A 20910-nucleotide genomic window follows, 5' to 3' on the forward strand; every position below is an offset into this window, starting at 1 on the left:
CAGGCTGTTCTCAAATTTGTAATAATCCTCCTGCCCTGTCTTTATAGTGTTGTGGTTATAGGAACATACCACCATCCTTAGTGATCTATGAGCCATCTGCCTCAGTTAGCAGTACAAACATGTACTGCTAAGGCCACCATAAAAATGCTTAACATAAAATTGTATTTTGAATCCATTTTTCAATTTAAAATTACCTCAGAAAAATGTATCAAGAAAAAAAGTATATACAGTTTTTAGGAAAAGATGATTATAAATATTAAGTTGATAGTTAGATGTGGTAACACACATTTGTGATCACAGCATTTGGGGGGGGGTAAAGACAGGAGGATGAGATCATCTTCAACTATATAGTGAGTTCAAGTCCAGCTTGAACAACATGAGGTTCTACTCTTTCACTTGTTTGTTTCTTTTTCAAATTAGAGTTAAAACAAAAGAGAACAAATAAGATTCAGACTCCAGCCCCTCTTCCAGACCATGATTATTTTCTTTAACAAAAGACTATATATTTAACTTAACATTTTGGAGTCTGTTCTCTAAGCTCAAAGTAAGTAAATGTTTACCATTAACATTATCCAAAATAGTAGTAGGTAAAACTCAATCTTTGAAAACAAACAATATCATTATCAATAAGAAATGCAGTTTGGCCTCTTGGATGTCATAACTAGAAAACTATAATCAGAATTTAGAAAATTTTAACTGTACATGTTTCAGGGAATTTGTATTAAGTAACTATGTTCACAGAGGAGAAAGCTATATTCAGGTAACTATCAAGAACTTCGAAATCAATTTGGTCAAAGTATGCCTCAGGAAAAGAGATATTTACAAACAGTTGTGTAATAAAACCACACTAAAACTATTCAATCAGACAGCAAAGGAAAAAATTCAAGTAAGGAGAGTAGGTTTATCTGTTCATTTTAAGCTTCTAAAGGAATCCAGAATTGTAGGGATCCTAAGAGGAAAAGGTCAGCTACCCAACATAAAGCCAAATGTTTGGTTTCACAATACTTCATGACCAAAGTTTTTCATACCGACAGTACATCAGATGGGCTTGAAACATTCCTGTGTACGGAGGATGAATGTTCCAGATCAATAATTAGCTGGTCTACTTTCTTTTCAAGATCTGAAGAGCAGTTATTTACCCTGCAAAAGGTCAAATGTGCTATTTGAAATGTAAGCATAAATATAATCTCCATATCTTTCTCATTTTTATTGTATCAAAAATAATTCAGATGATGATTTATAAGAATATATTCTCAATTATCAATGAGAATCCATGAGTAAAAATTATTTTCATATAACTTAATTTTAATATAAATTTAACTTAAGCAAATTTCTATAAGTGACACCTTATACCATGTTCTAATTTCTTATTCACCTTTACTTGGTATTTTTGAGCAGAAATATTAATGATGTTGAGATGTTTTAAGCTCATCAATTAAAATAACTCATGCACACAAATAAGAAGTACTTTTTTGACAATGGTTATAAAGATTCTATTGAAATACTGCAATAGTTAAAGAGCACTTTGAGACAAAATAAATTAAGAAAATAAAAGCTGGACAATACAAACAAACCTAGTGTGACTATGTACTATATAGTTCTGTGGCTGTGATAAGCAAAACGTAACTTAGGGGAGGAAAGTGCTTATTCTGGGTAACAGGTCATAGCCCATCACTGAGGGAAATCAAGACAGGAGCTCAAGAGGAAATCTGAAGCAGAAACCATGGAGGAGCACGGTAAGCAGTACTTATATGCAGAAACATCAGCTATATTTAAAAGTGGCCTTTGTTAAGGATGAAACAGCATAGTGCACATGATCCATAGAAAATGCTTAATAACTTATTTTGTCAAATTGTTAGAAGGGACTGGTATTAGGAAAGGGTCTAATCTCTATCCTTACAAGTTTGGGTAACATGAGACGCTATCCCAAAAACCTCAAAATGTCACACTAAACAAATTATATATAAAACTGTTTGAACAAAATTACATTTAAGAATGAGGGTTCTAATATACATTTATATAGAGTGCTTAATTTAAAAACTAGTCATTTAGAACAAACATTATACATATACAACAGGAGTATGATTTCATTAATTTGTATGACATTTTTAAGTCAGAAAATTTCAAAATGAAGTAAAGACCTTTGGAGTAAAGCAAAGCCTCTGAAAGCACTGAATTGTCTAAACATGGCAGTGACTGGCTTGAATGGGGGAGGACTGCTGCCTCCTCTGGTGCGAGGGAGCCCTCTTCAGCTACCATAATCCCTAATCTTTACGCTCACTCCACACTGTCTAATACATTATCTGTTGGACTTTTATAAATGTCCAAATATGGCAACCTCAAATTTGATAAAATGGCTACTCCATGGACACAGATCTATGGCCACCAAATCACAATGGTTCCTAAAGTTTTGGTCTCATCATTTGCACAGGGCTCATGGAGAATGTGTCTGGAGAATTTTATTTACAGGAGTTGAGAGAAGTACTGTGTCCATTAACAAATTAGATGCCAAACTTCAAGTGAGAGGTTTTCTACCCAAAGATACAACTAGAATCACTCTTTTAGTTTGTCCATAACTCATTAAAGTCTAGAAGAAAAACTATGGTAGTATAGTGAAAATGCAGTAATTCAAGTTGAAATGGACAGGCCATGATAATGAGAGAGCAAGGAAGAGTAGGAAGTGAAGTGAAAGAGAGGAAGAGAACAAGAGAATTAAGTGGTGCAGTAGCAATGGAAGACAGGTTATAGGCAGAGAAGATAGTGGGATAGTAAGAATCTGTAGGAGGTAATGAATAACAATATTAGAAACGTGGATAATTTACCTGGTATTACTTATAAAATTAATCAGCTCCTGCCTCCAGGCTCTTGCCCTGCCTGAGTTCCTGTCCTTACTGCTTCTGATGATGAACTGTTACATGCAACTGTAGATGAAACTTTCTTCTCTAAGTTGTTTTTGTCATGGTGTTTCATCACAGCAATAGTAATCCTAACTAAGATAGCTATTAAGAAAATTTTTTATCACTTAAAAAAGTTAAAAGGCCAAATTTTATCTCTCTTTTCACACCAAAACCCAGCTTTAAAGTTAACATGAAGACTAACATAAGAATTCACAAAAACTAGAAAAAAATAAAAATAAGGCTTTTATCTAACAAATATTACTTTTTTGTTCTTTGTATTGCTCTTGGGTTATAGAGAGGAACAAGACAGCTTTGTGTTCTGTAACAGGATTATAGACTAACAGGGCATTTTTGATTTGAAAAGCTAAATGGTTAAGGCCATAAAAGAATAACATAATGGTTGTGTCTAGCTCAGTTATGCTTAAAAAATCTTTATCAAGAATAAAGAGGTTAAATATGATAAAATATATGCATGTATGAAAGTATAATAAACCCCATTATTATATATAATTACTACGTGGTACTAAAAATCTCTAATTCAAAGGCCAAGTCTCATAGAAAGATGGAAAAAAATAAGAGAACTCAAAAGTTGCTGTAATTCTTTTTATAAATTACCTCTTTTTTTGTTTTGTTTTTTCAAGACAGGGTTTCTCTGTGTAGCCCTGGCTGTCATGGAACTCACTTTGTAGATCAGGCTGGCCTCCAACTCAGAAATCCACCCGCCTCTGCCTCCCAAGTGCTGGGATTAAAGGCGTGCGCCACCACTGCCCGGCTATAATTTACCTCTTAAATCACCTTCCAACTCATATTGTACTCTTGTCATTCTTAAGATCAACAGAGAAGTTCCTTTTTCTTTATAAATTACTATCCTTCAGCTGCACTAGCTTTCGCTCCCTCTGGATTCTTGGCCTCCTGTCTGAAGGCTTTCTTGCACTCTTCCACGTGTATATAACCTGCTGCCGTTTTATGGAGCTAGATCCAGAGGTCAAGACAAATTAATGAACTTAAGTAGCACTCTATAAACAACAGGCTAGAAACACATTTAGCAGTCATGTTTAATCAATATTTCTAAAATTGTAATACTGAGCTTTAAAATGCTATAGTAAATGCACACAAGAACATACATTTTAGGAGGCAATGCTTCCAGAGAAGAATCTTCTTTAATAAATCCATCTACTGGGTAGTGTCTTTGATTCATACTGACAGTTTTATGAACCTTAAGACAAAATAACGTTAAATAAATTCATAGTCATTAAATTCCACTAATGCAGAACGCAAATAACTTTTTGTGTGCTATTCATAAAAAGGAACAGGTAACAATAAAGATTCTAAAATTCTCTAAATCAAGGGGACACTGTACTTGTGGTTTTACCTTAATCAGTATGGGGGAAATTAGTACCTTAATGGCTATTTATTAAACAGAACATTAAAGTAACCCAAACAATCCTTCATTACAATTCTAAAGGAAATGACTGTGATAATACTTTAAAATTTGCTATTAAAGAATACACTGCATGATATCTTTATTCTTCTCAAAACTATTAAATCCTATATAGCATAAACTCTAAAAACATCACTGGTTATAAAACAAGAATTGAGTAAGTGGATAATTGTGCCAGTTTTCTGAAGATAGACTTAATATCCTAAAATCCACCAAATATAAAATTAATAATCATGCCTGGTAGTATAGGCCTGTATCCCCAAATACCTGAAATGCTAAGACAGAGGGATCTTCCATTCAAGGCCAACACCTGAAACTTAGCAATGCTGTTTAAAAAAAAAATCCCCCAAATTGAAATGAAAATAAACAAGCAAAAGAAGACCAGTAAGACAAAAACAAACAAACAAAGCAAAATGAGGCTAACAATCTACAAAAATACCATTGAGTTCCTTTTGTATTGGCCAACTACTCCTAAGCATGGGGCACACGTGGGGGTATGATTAATATACTCAGTAAGATTTCACTGGAGGAAACTGAGTTTTCCTTTACCAGTAGGTATCAACTACATATAGCTTCTTAGTTAGGAATGGGAGCCTGTGTTTTCAGTCTTTCCTCTGGCTTGCATGTTGCTGTCCACTCTTCTGCATTCCCTGAGCCTTGGTGAAGTCCCATTCATGGCAGGGCACTAAACAGTCATTTTTAATCAATATTTTGACCATCGATGAGTTCCTGCAGTCACCACTGACCACTGAAAAGAACCATCGCTGACCAAAGCTGACAACTACATTAATCTATGGGCAAAAACCATAGCTGTTTAGAAGGCAGTTTGATGGACACATCATGTCTATTTAGCAAATCAACAGCAGTAGATCTCCACTATGACCTCCCAAGTGATGGATTTTTTTTTTAACCAGGTTGAAAGTAACAGGTGTAAATTCCCCCCTATGCAGCAGCCACTAGATCAAATTAGAAAGCCACTGATTATCCATAACAGAATGGCCACTATTAAACTGGTGGGTTCATCCTGACTGAGTGACTGAGTTCAAAGTCTACAGGTGAGTAAGGCTACTGATGACAATTCTTCTCTAGTAAGTCTTCATGGCAACTCCTGGCACAATGAGGGCTAAGAAGGAGGGAAGAAGCTTCTAGCCCAGTTCCAGTTTGATTTCACTAGGCGCCTGTGACCAATGTATTTGATGTTTTCAGCAATAGTTTTTTTTTTATCACCTAGCAACAGTTTTTATTGCTACCAAAAGGAGTGACAATTGCCTATACTGTTTGGGGTCCTCTGGGGTCTTCTTTGACCAAGAACTCAGAAAATTGCAGTCACTAATCTGGCACTGGAATTTTTTTTAATAACCTATGGCTTTGTGGGACAGTTTTATTTATTCACGAAGGGTACTTCTGTTAAAAAAAAAAACAACTTATTTTTATTATCTTATTAAGTATCAGATTTTCTTATGGTCTGTTCATATACTTTTAGTTTTGTGTGACACTACCTTTACCCAATCTTCTCCATCTCCCTACTCCCATTCCCCAATTAAAGCTTCTCACTCCCAATATTCAGCCTTCCACTTTTGAATCATATATGGTCCATGCTCCCGTTTTAAAGAATCCCTCTCTCATGAACTCTTACCTAGTTTTCTTGGATCTACATGTACCCACTTCCACATAGATGCGCATACATGAATGTCAGAAGCTAAGAGTGAAATCAGAGAGAACATGTGGTGTTTATCTTTTTGAACCCAAGTTATCTCACTTAATTTTCAGTTTCATCCATTTTCCTATAAATTTCTGAATTCCATTTTCCTTATGACTTAATAAAATTCTACTGTGTGTCATATTTTTATTACCCATTTTTCTGTTAATGAAAATCTAGGCTGATTCCATTTCTCTTATGAACTGAGCAGCAATAAATATGCACATGCAAGCATCTATGTGGTAGAATATAGAATCTTTTAGGTATATGACCATGGACCAAATACCTGAGTTTTTTATAACATTTAATTTTTCATTTCCAACATCTTTGAAGAAGGGTCTCTTTTCAAACTATCTCCTTTTTAAATTCAATTTTCATATCTTGTACTGACTTCCTGATTACTTGGCTATCTTTGTGCTTTGGGGATTCTCTCAGTTTATAGTGTTCTCTTTAAGTGCTTCAAACACACTTATCATCCTTTGAATTCTTTGTATGGAATTTTGCCTAAGTTACCCTCATTGAAGGCTACTCCTCTGAGATTGGCAGATTTTGTAGACATGTTATCCTGTTTTTTCATGTTCTTGTGTTTTTACAGCTGGGACTTGCACATTAAGAGTTAGATTGTTAGTTGGATATTTTTAGGTCACCTTTCTTCTTCTAGTGAAAGAGTTTACAATGTTCAGGAAGAGCTAGTCTGTGGTAGGGATGACTTGTCTTTTATCTTTTGGATTGGTCTCCAGGACACCAGAGCCTATCTCTAGTGTTCCCCTTCGAACAGAACACTATCTACAACAAAGGTCATTATCCAGTGGTAGACTCAGGACCTCTGGATAAAATCAAAATGACAGTCAATCATGAAATAATCACCCCTTAAGCCTTAATCATTTTAGGGAAAGGGGACATTGAATCCTGTGGGTACTATATTAGTTACTGTGGGTATAAGTAGAAAGAAAAAAAGACATTAAGACTAGTAGTTAGTATTGGGATAACAAAGTAGAAGATAAATGTAGAAGAAGGAACTGTAGAGTGTAGGGATGGTTCTGATGCTAAGGTCCTGTTCCCAATAGGTTCTTGATCTGTCAGTAAAGAAGCCATGGGCCAATTGCTGGGTGGAAAGAGTGGGCGGGACTTCTGGGTTCCCTCGGTCAAGAGACAGATGCAAGAGTAAGGGAGGAAGGGAAAGTTTGCCATGCTTTGGAGAGAGAAAAGCCAAGCAGCCATGTGGTATCTTGGGTGAAGTAGGCACAGGAGGGCATCTGGGCATGTTTACCTGGGATTAGAAGTAACTGAGCAACTAAAGTTGAGGTCAGGTGGAGTGGTGAGGAGCTAAGAGTATTGATAAGGGAAGGAGATAGGTAGTGCCCAACAACTGTGCCCCAAATTGAACGTGTGTGTGTGTGTGTATTTTCATCTGAGGATCCAATATTCTCTGGGCAGGGCTGGTAGCAGGGTCTGTTCCTGGAGCTTAGGCAGGGTAGCAAGAGCTACACTCAACAGTAGGGAATTTAAAAAGTGGAAGTGGAATGATGGGATTTTCCCAAAGAGGAAGAAGATACCCTATCAGAAGGAAAAAAAAAAAAAAAAAAAAAAGAATAGCATCATTTCTCAGGATCCTGAGGCAGAGACCCTGCATGTCAGGCCAGATGTTCTTATGGAGAGAACAAAGTAAAACAGTAAGGAGGGAAGAGGGATTGGAGGGGGGAGGGGAGAATACAGGACAAGACTAGAGTTGAGAAAGGCCAAATGCTAAAAGGACATCGGATATCAAACAAATACTGAATAGATATAGGGAAAGAATATGCTGTGTGGAGATGTAGGATATGAAAACTGACTGGCCTGAATGTTGGCTTTCTAGATTGTCACTTGTTCTTTCTCCAGCTCCAGAAATGTTGTCTTGTCACTAGGGCTCCTCTGCAATGGTTGGACCTGTTCTCCCTTCTGAGTCTTCCTTTAGATACTGGATTACTGATGCTGTCCTACTCTGTGGACAGTGTTTCATGGGAAGTTTCAGATCTGGAGTACCAGAGAAAATTTCTCAAGACCCTGGCTGTGAATGCAGTCCTGTCTTTGTGCACCCAATATCCAGCAAGGTGCTTGGGTGTGAGTCAAAAGTTCTGGTATTTATTTTGGTTCCAAATTTTCAGCTTGCTGAATGGAAATATGATTCAAGGCTTTCCTGCAGTTTTCCAATATTACCTGTTGGTTTTCAGCATACAGACTCACAACAATTAAGAGTTTTCTGAGAGTATGTTTTACCAAGGTTCTCAAGCTGCTGAAGTGCTACCACAGCAGCAGGGGTCTTTTTGAGATGGCATCTTGCTTCTGCTGTTGGTTGACAGTACCAAGTATCTATCTCCAAAGGTTCCCCTAGCTCCTCCTACTATTGCTGCTACTGTCCAGGGTTTAGCCTTTTCCTCTTAGCTGTTTTAGAAAGCTTTTCTGATGGCTGTTTCCAGTATTTCCAGATTATTCCCTGGAGATTCTGGTCAATCAAGCATGTGTGTTATCAGCCATCTTTCCTAAATATATACTTTAAAAAAAATCTAAATATTTTTATTCTTTTGTATATGTATGAGAGTGTAGGTATATATGTGCTATGCAAAGAAGTCAGAAAACAACTTGGGGAGTTGATTCTCTCCTTTCACTGTGGGTTCTGAACCTATATCATAAGGCCTGAGCCACGAGTGCTTTTTTTCCTGAGATATATCTCTAGCTAGCTCTAAACATATATTCTTTATAACACAAGTACTAAAATATACATATATTTATAGTAAAGTCTGCTTTTAAACAGCAAAATTTAGTAAAAGTCAACATTAGAGGTAGAGAAGACATATTTACACAAATCAAGTGTTAACTCCATTGCATAGAGTAGCCTTACAGTTAAGAGAAAGATACTTCAAAGGAAGACATGCAAAGGCTCTGTGAAGGACTTATCAGCTGTTTTCTTCACATGCACAATGCATGAAAAGCTACTCCACTTCAGGAGTATCAAGTTTCATTGGTAGGAAAATGCAATTTAAAAAGGAGATATCTTCACCATCCCAATAAAACTGCCAAACATTAAAATGAACATAGCAATTCAAGATAGAAATTTCTTTTTGAGCTAGCGATTACATGGATTTTTTTTTTTTTTTTTTTGCTTATAATTTTTTGCTTACAGGGTCTCTTGAAAAGGGGAACGGGTTTGAAAAGTTGTGAAAACTCTGAATTAATTAAAATTGCTTTATTATGTACTCATTATTGTGGACTTTCAGAAGATGGGTCAATGTTGCTAAGACATAAGGCAGACTGCTACAGGCTACTAATTGTCATCATTGTAAAAGACTTTGCATGGAAGAATATGAAGTTTTATCATTCAACAATTTATTTTAATTTTTAAAATATGTGCATTTGTTGTGTGTGCATGTGACTGCAGGTACCTGTGAAAGACAGGGGCAGTGGATCCCCCTATAGTAGGAGTTATAGATGACTGTGCTGCCCAACACGGGCAGCTGAATTCTGCAAGAACAGTATGTGCCAATAACTCCTAAGCCATCTCTCCAGGCCTTCTTCCAAGGCTCTAAGTAAAATGTGCTACCTATGTATTATTTGCTTAGTTAGGGAAGAAAAATGTTACTTTTAACAAACCACACTGGACTGAATGATATTTTAAAGCATATTCTCAAAATTAGAAGTTAAAATCTTAATTTATGGTTAATTATGAAATTGCATCTTTAGTTAATTTTCTTTTAGCTTATCATTTTTAGTAAGAGGTTACTGTAACCAGAAGCAAACTTGATAGAGGACATTTCTCCTAGAAAGTATGCAAAAAATGTTAAATACAATGATGCAAGATGTCAGTTAAAATTGTATAGATTCCTAACTTAAAATGCATATATGTAATAATATGGGTTAGTAAATAAATGCATATAGTATTGTTTTGCCTGCATATATGTCTATTTACCATGTTTGTGCCTGGTATCTGTGGAGGCCAGAGGAGGAAGTTGGATCCCTTGAAACTGGAGTTACAGATAGTTTTGAGTCACCATGTGAGTGCTTGGAATTGATCCTGGGTCCTCTACAAGAACAATGCTCTTAATGGCTGAGCCATCTCTCCAGCCCCTACCCACCACATCTTATCACTTACATTTTATTTATGTTACTTTTTGTTCATAAATGAAAAAGGTGAGTTTTTTAGTAGTGTATACTAATTATGCAAAACTATGATTTCACTGTGACATTTTCATATGTGCATATTATATACCCTGATCAGATACACATCCCATTACTCTTCCTATCTTCCCTCTTCCTGGTGTCCTCCCTCTTCTCCAATATCATTCATCTACTTACATATCTTTTTTTCTCCCCACTTGATTACAAACAAGTCAATTTCTTCTATGGTTCTCATTTCAGTGATATCTAACAAGGCTTTCTGGACCAAGATACTATATTATCTAATTAGTTTACTTTTTGGAGACAGGGTTTCACGATATAGCCTGGATATCCTGAACTAACTATAAGACCAGGCTGACTTTAAACTCATATGAATCTGCCTTTGCCTCCAGACCGCTGGGATTAAAGGCATACATGTACCACTACAACCAACTCTATGTGAAATTTTTATATAGTGACATTTTCAATCACATGACATTTTAATAATTATCTCTTTATCTGGATGATTTATCTTTTTACCTTGAACTAACATATTTTGAAAGTATTCTAAAGGCCAAGAAAAAGGCAGAATTTCTAGAGTGCTATCTATATGAGTCTATCTCAGTACAAAATTTTATCTCTTTGCTACTAAAAATCATACAGTGATTATTATTAACAATTAGCTACTACCAATCAAAAGCAGACATAGTTTTAGGTAAAAACCATAAAACTAGGAAATATAAATGTAAGTTCATATTCACCTAAATCCAGAAAAACAAAATAATACCTATTAATTGTGGATGAATAGTTTTTGGATTAAATTTTAATTTAATTTAAATCCAAATGCAAGTGCCCTCCATGTAAAATTATAACTATAAGCCATCAATAAATACAAGTATTAAAATCTCAATTTAAAAAGTACAGATACAATTCCAAAGCAAGAAACCACATCTCTTAAATTCAGATTGTTCACTAATTTAGAGCAGATTTTTCCATTCTTTCTAGACATTATTCTCAATAAGTCTTAGGTATCAATATAAAAGGAATGAGTACCAACTTCAGGAAGGCTTTCTGAAGAACTCATTTATTAAATAGGGATGATCTAGGATATCTCAAAAATCTGAATATAAACTTGGTCACCAGGTCTTAGGGATGCAGTTGCAGAGGAAAAGAGGAGCAGTTCCTATTGCTCCCAAAGTAACAATAAAACTAGTTAAAATGTTTCAAAGTAGATTTATCACAATCCTAAAATCAAAGCCATCATTTGCAAATACATTCTAAATGGTATGATGTTATTCAAAATCCTAAGAATACGCATATCACTTGCTTAAATGAAAAAAAAAGAAAAAGATTACTGTTAAACATTAGAATAAAGGGGACAATGGCAGAGATAGTCCCAGCTACCTTCTTTTTTGCTCCATGTATGCTTCCTCCACCACAAGACTGAATCTGTCACAATCTACCACCATAATCATGGGGTATGAGGGTTTTCTTTGTCTTCAAACATATAACCTCCACATCTGAAGAACTCATGCCACAAAGATCAAAGGTATAGGAATATCCCACAACAAAGGGCATCACTTGTAATTCCAAGGCAAACAAAACAGCAGGTATCTGTTATAATTAAAGCTTTCACAAATCTCAGCATATATAGTTGTACTTTATATAACCTGAAAGGCAATAAATCTGCAACTAAATAATGAAAAGTTATTTTAATGCCTTGGAAGTCTGCAGAGTACTTTTACATCATTTATCTGTGATTCTTAAAATCATGATATTAAAGAAAAACCAGCATTATTTCTATCTCATGAATGTAGAAGCTCAGATAAGGCTAATAAAAACAAGAACCCTCATCTATATCTTACTCCTCCATGTACCACCACCCTGCCAGGATATATGATAATTAACTATTATAAGCTAACGGATATAAATCCAATCCATCTCTCCAGTGAAATAGTAAGTTTATAGAATTTTACAGTCAACTTTGTGGAACATATTATAGATATCAAACTGTATTTATATTTGTACTTGTCCTAAATGTAAAGCACTAATTTGTTCTCACCTTTAAGGGCTGAAAGATTTTAGCCCTAGTTGAATTGTTATAAACTTAGTACCTCTGGGGTAAATATTAACATTTGGCATTTGTTTTGCTTCTCTGTCTTTTTACAGTACAATGTCTCTACAAACATCAACACAGAGATGAAGAGAAAAAAAAAAAAAAAGAAGAGTCCCGTATTTGTTGCATGGCCTTGGCACAGAAAAGGTGGAAGGGTTTTTGAAAGGCATACATTACACCGATACAAATAAAAAGAGGTAAATTTCCACCATGTCTCCTAAGAATCAAAGTATGTGGGCAATATCTATTACTTTAATCTTTTTTATCACTTTGAAGAATTCTAAAATGGATAGAAAAATTTTCTCTTTATTTTAATGTTTATGTCTTGTGTGCATGTGTACATGTGCACATGTCTGTGAGTGAGGATGTATATGCACCACTGCATGAGTGTGGTAGTCAGAGGACAAACTCCCATCTTGCTTTTACACGGGTTTGGGGGATCCAAACTCAGGTTTTCAGGTTTGTACTCCAAGTGCTTCTACCTGAAGATGCATCTTCCTGGCCCATGGAAACGTTTATCTTCTGCTAATGTTGCTTTAGTCAGAGATTATACAGCTAAATTAAAAGTTTCTAGTTTCTGATTAGATACATTTTGTCTAACATTTTAACCTATAACATGTTAAGTGTATTCAATATGAAAGATTAGAAAACTTACCTCACAGTCAGTGCATTTACTTGTAGTGTATTCTTGAGGTGCTAACAGGCACAGTTCACAAAAGGGATGTCCACATGGAAACTTGTGGTGGTGACCTATTGATGAAATTTCACCAATAAAAAATTCTTCAATTTGTAGAATTGGGGAATAGTTACCCATCAAAGGGCAAATTAAAAAGGTATTCTATTATATATAAAAGATCCCTAGTTCGGTTAGATTGGCTGACTTATTAAAACAACATTTAGGAGAAACTACAGAGGTCAAAAGGAGGGAGAAAAATCAGGAAGCAAAATCATGCAGAGCTATATAATGTTTGCATGGATCCAGACAGTTCGAACCTATACAACTATGAATCTGTCACATCTTACAATCATGCAAAGTGCTCTGACATATTTTATTTGACTTTCATAAATATGTCTAACTGGCTGCAAATATTGTGTTCAATCTACAGATAGGAAAAGGCGCTGGTAATTTGGCTAATTAAAATGCTTAATCCAGACTCCAACCTTCTGTTTCCAAGTATAGTCTTCTTTATGTTTGATAATACTACCCTGTATTTCCTCTTATGAGAGGGTTAGGGAAGGATGAAATGAAACACTAATAAGAATTCTCTCATAGTAACCTAAGATGTTAGCAAGGATGGAAACCAGGGTAGAAACCACATGCTATAATCCACATTAAGATTATTTTTACAAACCTAGCATTTGTGAAAAGTACCATAATCTTGGTTGAAAATATAGTATCAAGATTTGAATGTGACCCAGCAAGATGGCTCACTGGGTAAGAGTGTTTGCTCCTAAGCCTGGTGACCTGACTTTGATCCCTAGAACCTACAAAATAGAAGAATAATATGGACTTCTGCAAGTTTTCTTCTGGTTTTCAAATGCATACATGTGTGCATCAACACACCACATACACATGCATACATACACACACACACTATAAATTTTAAATATTTTTAAAAATATTTAAATGTACTAGGTAGACTTTGAAGCTTAATGCAATAAACTTTAAAAATCATATAACTTTAAAACTGAGAGATATTTTATTTTTGTAAGTATGTGTATATTCACATGTGTTTACGTGCAGAGGCTGGAGGACAACCCTGAGTTCTGTTGCATAGCAGCAGTCCACTCTGTCTGTTGAGGGTCATCCTCTGGCCCGGAGCATGTCAAATAGGCTAGGATGTCTGACAAGTAAACCCCAGAGATTTGTCAGGTTCTGCCTCCCCATAAAGTTACAAATAGGGGCCAGCTTTTTCCTCAGGCACCAAGCACATGTGGGGTGCATAGATATATATGCAAGCAAAACACTCTTATACCCCAAAGCAAAGTTGTTGTTGTTGGGTTTGTTTTTTTTTTTTTGAGAAAACTAAAGTTAGTAATGTTTTGCTAGAACACATTTATAGGATTCTTGCTAAATTATAATAATTTTATTAATTTAACTTTTTAGAAGAGTATTTTAATTTTTCAGCAAACTGAAATTTGGTTAAATTTCAGGGCTAATATTACTAAGTCAATAAAAATTTTCAACTGTTTTAAAAAATTTCTGATATTGTACAAGCTCACCTGTAGCACACTTCAGCTTACAAAGCATTAACTAATTCTTCAGTTAAGTTATTAAATCTTATAATACAGATGCACAGACCACTGGGTTTAAAAGGTTATGCTCACAAATCTTATTTTTTTTAATAATTTTCATTTTAAAATGGGCATTTTCTACCTAACAGAAACAGTGGTCTAAACAAGCATAAAGGTACAAGCCTGTAATCCCAACTACTTAGGAGGCTAGACTAAGGGCAGCTAGTTTGCCTAGCATGTACAAGGACCTGGGTTCATTACCTAGTACTGCAAAACAAATACCTCCAAAGAGCTGATGCTCCCCATTGAAAATACTAGTGTTTCTCTACAGAAGGTTCTGTCTCCTAAATGGTGTCCATCTTGAAAGAGCCCACTGACCTTCACTTTTAAAGTATAAACATTAAACAGGTAAAAGAATAAAACTTTTCAGTCATTCCATGAGTTTTGATTCAATAACATACCTGTTAAAATTCTCTAAAGTACTCAAGTTACATAACATAATCTGAATTTAAAAATTCATTCTGTAGCCAGGTGGTGGTGGTACATGCCTTTAATACCAGCACTTGGGGAGCAGAGGTAGGCAGTTGGATCTCTGAGTTCCAGGCCAGCCTGGTCTACAGAGTGCTTCCAGGACAGCCAAGTCTACATAGAGAAACCCTGTCTTGGAAAAATCAAACCAAATAAACAAATAAAAGGAAAGAAAAGAAAAAAAAAAAGAAAATTCATTTTGAAGATTGTAAATGACTTCAGTAAGAGCACGGTGAACAAAGGCAAAAAATCTCAGTACTGCTTCCTCAAAAAACAAAAACAATATCCCAAGAGTCACAAAAGTAACTATAATTTCTCCAGCAGCGCATTAAGATAAATTGGGCCTTTTATTTTCCATCTAAGAACTTTTCAGTCTACTTATCACTCCTTCAAGAAAAACTGAAAAACTACCCAGAAAAATCACGTTTTATTTCTTCTTGATCACAAGATCACAAAACATTCCTTTCTTCTTCTTTTTTTTTATCAAAGGAAGAATAAATTCAAATGTTGTGGCTGAGGAGGGTGACTCCAGTTAATAAGCTCCCTACTTCCTCGCCTGCTGTTTCATGAGCCTATCAACTTGGGGAACTATGAGAAAACGACTCGAGAGACTCAGCAGAGCTAAACACCTCGCATCTCTGTCTCCATCTTCCTGGGTGTGTGGAGAGAATCTTAGAGGGCCCAACCGTGCACAAGCCGTGACCGGAAGCCATGGTCCCATGGTGCGGGTCACACACCCTCGCGGCCTGACCCTCCCCCACAGGCCTAGCGCAGCTCCCACAGGCCCACCCAGCCAGCCCCAGGCTCCTCACCGGAGGCAACGGACACCTTCCTTCCACACCGAGAGCACTGGCACCCCGAAGCACCCTGCGCTCCACTCTTACTCCCCACCAGGTGACAGGAAGCCAGCCCAGCTGAACAAGCCTCTGCCGCCATTTCTCCTCTCAGAGCTGAAGAGCCCCAGCACGTGCAAGTCCCAGCAGCCCTCGCGGCGAGGGCCAATCATAGGACTCTGGTGGCCATAGGTAGCCAATTAGGAGGCCGAGAGACTAGGTCCCACCCCCCCACCCCCCACCCCCAGGTTGCTCGGGCTGTGGTGCTGGCTTTCCGTTTTATCCTGGAGTCCTGTGATACTGAAAGAGGCCTTCTTTTACTTTTGAGTTTACTTTTCAAGTCTTACCCAGGAGCCACCGCGTTTACAACTTGAATCAACTCTAATTTGGACTTTGTGTATTATGACTTACATCATGGGGCGAGGGGCCCCTCAAGTATCAGGCCTTTGGAACAAAGGAGGCCCCTTCTCCATCTGCTGTGGGTCAGGGCGGCAATCTCTGACATACCTTGATATCAGCTGTTAAGAAGTCAATTAGCTACCCTTCTGAGAGACCCAATTAATTCCAAACAAAGCGATGCTCATTACAAACAGCTGCTGAGCCTCATCTACAAGTCACTATCCTGGGAGACATCAGAGATGCTAAGAATTTGCAAACTAATAGATTTCTGCTTGAGAGACATGTAGCTAGAATTTTGTGAAGACACAGAGTCGATATGGTTTACAGTGGTATGAAAGTCTTCCTAGACATTGCAAGGTTTTCTCTAGATTCTAAAACCCCACTAATACTATAGGAGTGATCAGGAAGTAAGAATTCCAGGGAGAAAGAACTGAAGGAGAAACGTTTAACAGGGAGATACAGCGGCTGATAAGGAATTAATTTATAAATCATTCAGTGAAGGTACTAGGTTCCTTAATGTGAGATTTTGGTGGGGGATGGTGGAGGTTGAAGAATTTTGAAGTGTCCTGAATATTGGACTTTGCCCTTTAATCAGGAAAGCAAGGAATGGCTTTGTGAACAAAGAATGAATCTGGCAGCTGAGTGACAGGAGTATTTCAGAAGAAGCACCTGAAGGTGCTGGATCCAACTCAGCTGTTAAGAATAAAGCCCATGCATATAGTTTCTCTTTCCTGCTCTGTATTGTATATGTGATTGAATGTTTTAAAAAAAAATTGTGTTCAGAGGCACACGCCTCCTAGAACAGCAATCGACATTTTTTTATATAGATTTTTTTGTAAAAACAATTTTGTACCTTGAATTTGGTGTATGTGTATTGAAACATTGTGAAAGTGAATGTATCTTAATGGGTGTCATCCACTTCTGAGTTACTAAGAACATGGCTGCTTTTTTTTTTTTTTTTTTTTTTTTTTGAATGCCTTTTGAAAATAGCAATGCTTACAGGTATGGCTTTTACTAATTGAGAAGTTTTATGATGGACTGATTTTAAAAAGTTTATAGGCATACCCCCACTGAAAAACCCTTATGCCTTGTTACCTTTAGGAGGAAAGGTGGATGTTTAAATCTGTTCCTGTTCTTCCATCCAATAGTTTTTACTGACTCATGATGGAACGAAAGGTGCTTCTTAATACTAATCAAGCCAGTATTCTTATGTAACATGTTGATTACTCTTACCTTAAAAAAAATGTAGTCTTTCTCCCTCATTGCAAACACCCACTCCTTCCTCTTTATCAGCTGGTGTCTTTTCAGCCTTTGGAGGTTGTTTTAGAATTTGAAACCTCATGATGACTACCTCTTCAGCATGTAACTACTGTCTTTTCCTCTAGGTATTAAGTATAAGTCTGATTTTGCCTTTTGCTTTTTGAGTCAGAGTTTAATGATATTTCCCAGGTTGGTTTCAAGCTTCTGGACTCTGGTGGTCTATCATTTGAGTTTCCAGAGTTACTGGGGTAACAGGCACATACCACTATATACACACATTATATAGTAGTATAATTTGAATAGTAACAATCTCACTGCCTAGAGATTCATTTTGGCCAAAATATGAATATCTGAGGTGGTTCTGTACAGTGGTACTTCTGAATATCAGTGTTGTTCTGAATATCATCAAACATGGTGCAGAGAATTATGCCCTTGGTGATCTCAGAAGTTGGATAATCTTGGGTAAATCAGGACTAAGCCACCATGTGGGTGCTGGAACGCAAACCCCAATCCTCTTCAAGATCAGTATGTGCTCTAACCTGTTGATCCTTCTCTCCAGTCCCTTCTTTAATATTTTGAACACATTTTATACTATATCATTTAAATCCTTTTTTGTTGAGGAATTTAATTCTATAAATTGTTATTTTTGCTGATTTTCATGTAGAATGACTTATTTTGTGTTGTATTGTAATTTTGTGTTTGGAAGTACTTATGTTGGAATCTTGTGATGCTTCTGCTAAAAATTCATTTCTCAAAGTTTTATTGCTTTTTCCTCCCTGGTATTGCGTATTTAAGATCACTTGTTTATTTGTTGATACGGGTGTTACTATAGATCTCAGGCTGTCCTAGAACTTGCAACAGATCTCAGACTGATTGCCTACTCATGTTCCTCCTGCCTGTTCTATAGGGTAAAAGGGCCAGGGAAAGAATATCCTGACCCTGACTTGACCTCAAGTCTATGACCAGGGCTAAGAAATAGAACCCACCAATCCCTGAACTTACCCCAATATCAGGTCACACAATCTCTCCTTTCCCAGACCACCCTGGAAAGCTCTGCCCCCCCCCTTGCCCCAAGAAATCCTATATAAAGCCTGAGTTCTTCCCAGTTTTTTGTTGCTTCTCACCCTAGCAGAGGCAGCCATCCTTCTGGCCTTTTCCTTTGAAATAAATCTCTCTTGTGAGGTTTGTTGTGTGGTGTGATTTGTGGTTTTCCTCAGCTCCTGATAGCTAGGATCCCTCTCAGAGCAGAGCTGTAACACTTCTGTAGGGAAGTTTCCCTACAGAGCTGCAACATTTACATGTATTTCCCAAGTACTCAAGTCACCGATGTATACCACCAACCCTGATGCTCTACAAACTCTTTCTCTGTCTCTGTCTCCCTATGCCTGTCTCTCATTTCCTCTCCTGGCATGTCTTATTACTCAAATATCATTATTCAAATCCCAAACCCATCCAGAGACAAGAGAATATTCTAGATTACTAGGGGAGAGTTTATCTGAAGGAAAGGGCATACAAAATTGAAAATTTTTTTTTTTTTTTTTTTTTTTTTTTTTGCTTTTAATGTCTACCTGAATACTCCAGTTGTGGTAGATCCTGCTATGAAAATGCTTGGGTCACCAGTCATTTGGCTTTTTATTTATCTTTAATAAAAATAATTCAATGAGCATATCATAAGGTTACTGTGTAGTATTCACTTGCCTTTTTCTAGTGATCAGTGAAGCTGATACCTTCTCACATTTAGTGTTCATTTTGGCTTTTGTAATCTCATCTCTTGGGCTGTTTTGTTCTTATAGATATAGGAGAATTTGTCTTTATTCTAGATTTTATCAATAATATACACTTCTAGGCTGTGACCTTTCAGAATTCTGTTTATATCTTTTATTTACAGATGCTTTAGTTTTATGTGGTATTTTCAATAAGATTTCTGATTTAAAAAAATTCTCTCATGATATTCATTTTATTATCTTTCATAATTTATTCCATATTCCATGATATATTTATTGGATAAATATCTTACATAAGCTTCATTGCCTTCACTTTAAAATTCAGTTATATTTTTTGGTGTTTTCCTAATACAGAACATAAATTGGTTGTGGTGGTGGATGCCTTTGATCCTATTACCAAGGAAGTGAGTTTCAGGCCAGCCTGGTCTATGTGTTGAGTTCTAGGACAGTCAGGGCTACATAGAAAGATCCTGTCTTTAAAATAAACAAACCAACAAATAAATAAAATCAAAACAAACTATAAGAACACAATAATTTGAACAGGAAGAGTTAAGAATTTTAATTTAACTATTATATATTGGTGTAATGCAATCTCAAAGTATATACATACACACACATAAGAAAATGCATGCATTTGTGTATACACACATACACACACACACACACACACACACACACACACCCCAGAGGGGCTGGTGAGAGACTGAGAGAGATTAATTCCATAATAGCATTTTGCCTTTAGTTTTTGGTTTTGTCTGTAATACAACTTTGTGTTTACCATATTTTACTAACATATTAAGGGTAACTTATTATTACAAATATGCAGCATATACTTCATGTCAATTTAATACTATTATACTCACAGACAGGGTTTCTGTGCACCGCCAGGTGGTAGGTGGTAGGGAGAACATACCAACAAAATGCACCAGGTGGCACCGGACTCCTAGTTGCTACTTCGTTTCTGGAGGGAAGTGATGTGAAAAGGTAAAAGCTTGAATGCATGAAATTCTCAAAGAAACTATATAAATAGATAAAATTGCAGATTATTTTCCATATACAACTGGCAGAAGATAGAATGCCCAACTCTTTCCGGAAATGATAGGCTTTTCTTTCTTAAAAACTAAAAGGTGGTGGAATAGGAAGAACATTTCAAAATCCCTGGGCCTTCTCCACATGACCTTTTTGTTTAGGGTAGTGAAGCTAAGAGCCCTGGGTATTCTGATCGCCAAACTGTTCAATGTTCTTTCTTTTTTATTTTTACTTTTTCTTCCAGAAAACTCCACTTAGGGAATTATAAGAGATGACATGGGTAAGTGGCCAGATGTCATAGCTGCCCTGGGGAAGAGTTAGGAGGCTTTTTTTCTGCACCCACCCTGCTTTTATGATGAGTTAATGAAGATAGCCAGGGCTGGCTGTATTACCCCTCCTTAAGAAACTGTCAGTCACCTGAGCTCTGGAGAGTTCTAGTCAAAACCTGGGGAAGTGATCTTACAAGTCCCAAGGACATAGCCCTGTGAGCCATTTTCAGGGCAACAAAGTCTTGGCATCCATGAATGTTCTTTCTCTAACATTGCAGTCTTTGTTGTCCCTTCTGCAATTTATTCTCTGGGGGAAAAACTTCCTGCCTGTCACCATCAGGGTAAATGG

General features: G+C 36.6%; 1 protein-coding gene across 1 annotated transcript in view; it reads right to left on the bottom strand.

Moving 5' to 3' along the window:
- Window positions 1-16002, bottom strand: part of Rnf17 (ring finger protein 17) — a 123627-nt gene extending 107625 nt beyond the window's left edge. The window contains exons 1-4 of the mRNA XM_034498835.2: window positions 15860-16002; window positions 12940-13034; window positions 4022-4113; window positions 1029-1140 (exon numbers count right to left, since the gene is read on the bottom strand). Of these exons, the coding sequence (XP_034354726.1) occupies window positions 1029-1140; window positions 4022-4113; window positions 12940-13034; window positions 15860-15983 (423 nt within the window). The 5' untranslated portion in view covers window positions 15984-16002. The remainder of the gene's footprint in view (window positions 1-1028; window positions 1141-4021; window positions 4114-12939; window positions 13035-15859) is intronic.
- Window positions 16003-20910: the final 4908 nt, after the last annotated feature.

This window comes from Arvicanthis niloticus, chromosome 3, assembly GCF_011762505.2.
Source record: "Arvicanthis niloticus isolate mArvNil1 chromosome 3, mArvNil1.pat.X, whole genome shotgun sequence".
NCBI lineage: Eukaryota > Metazoa > Chordata > Mammalia > Rodentia > Muridae > Arvicanthis > Arvicanthis niloticus.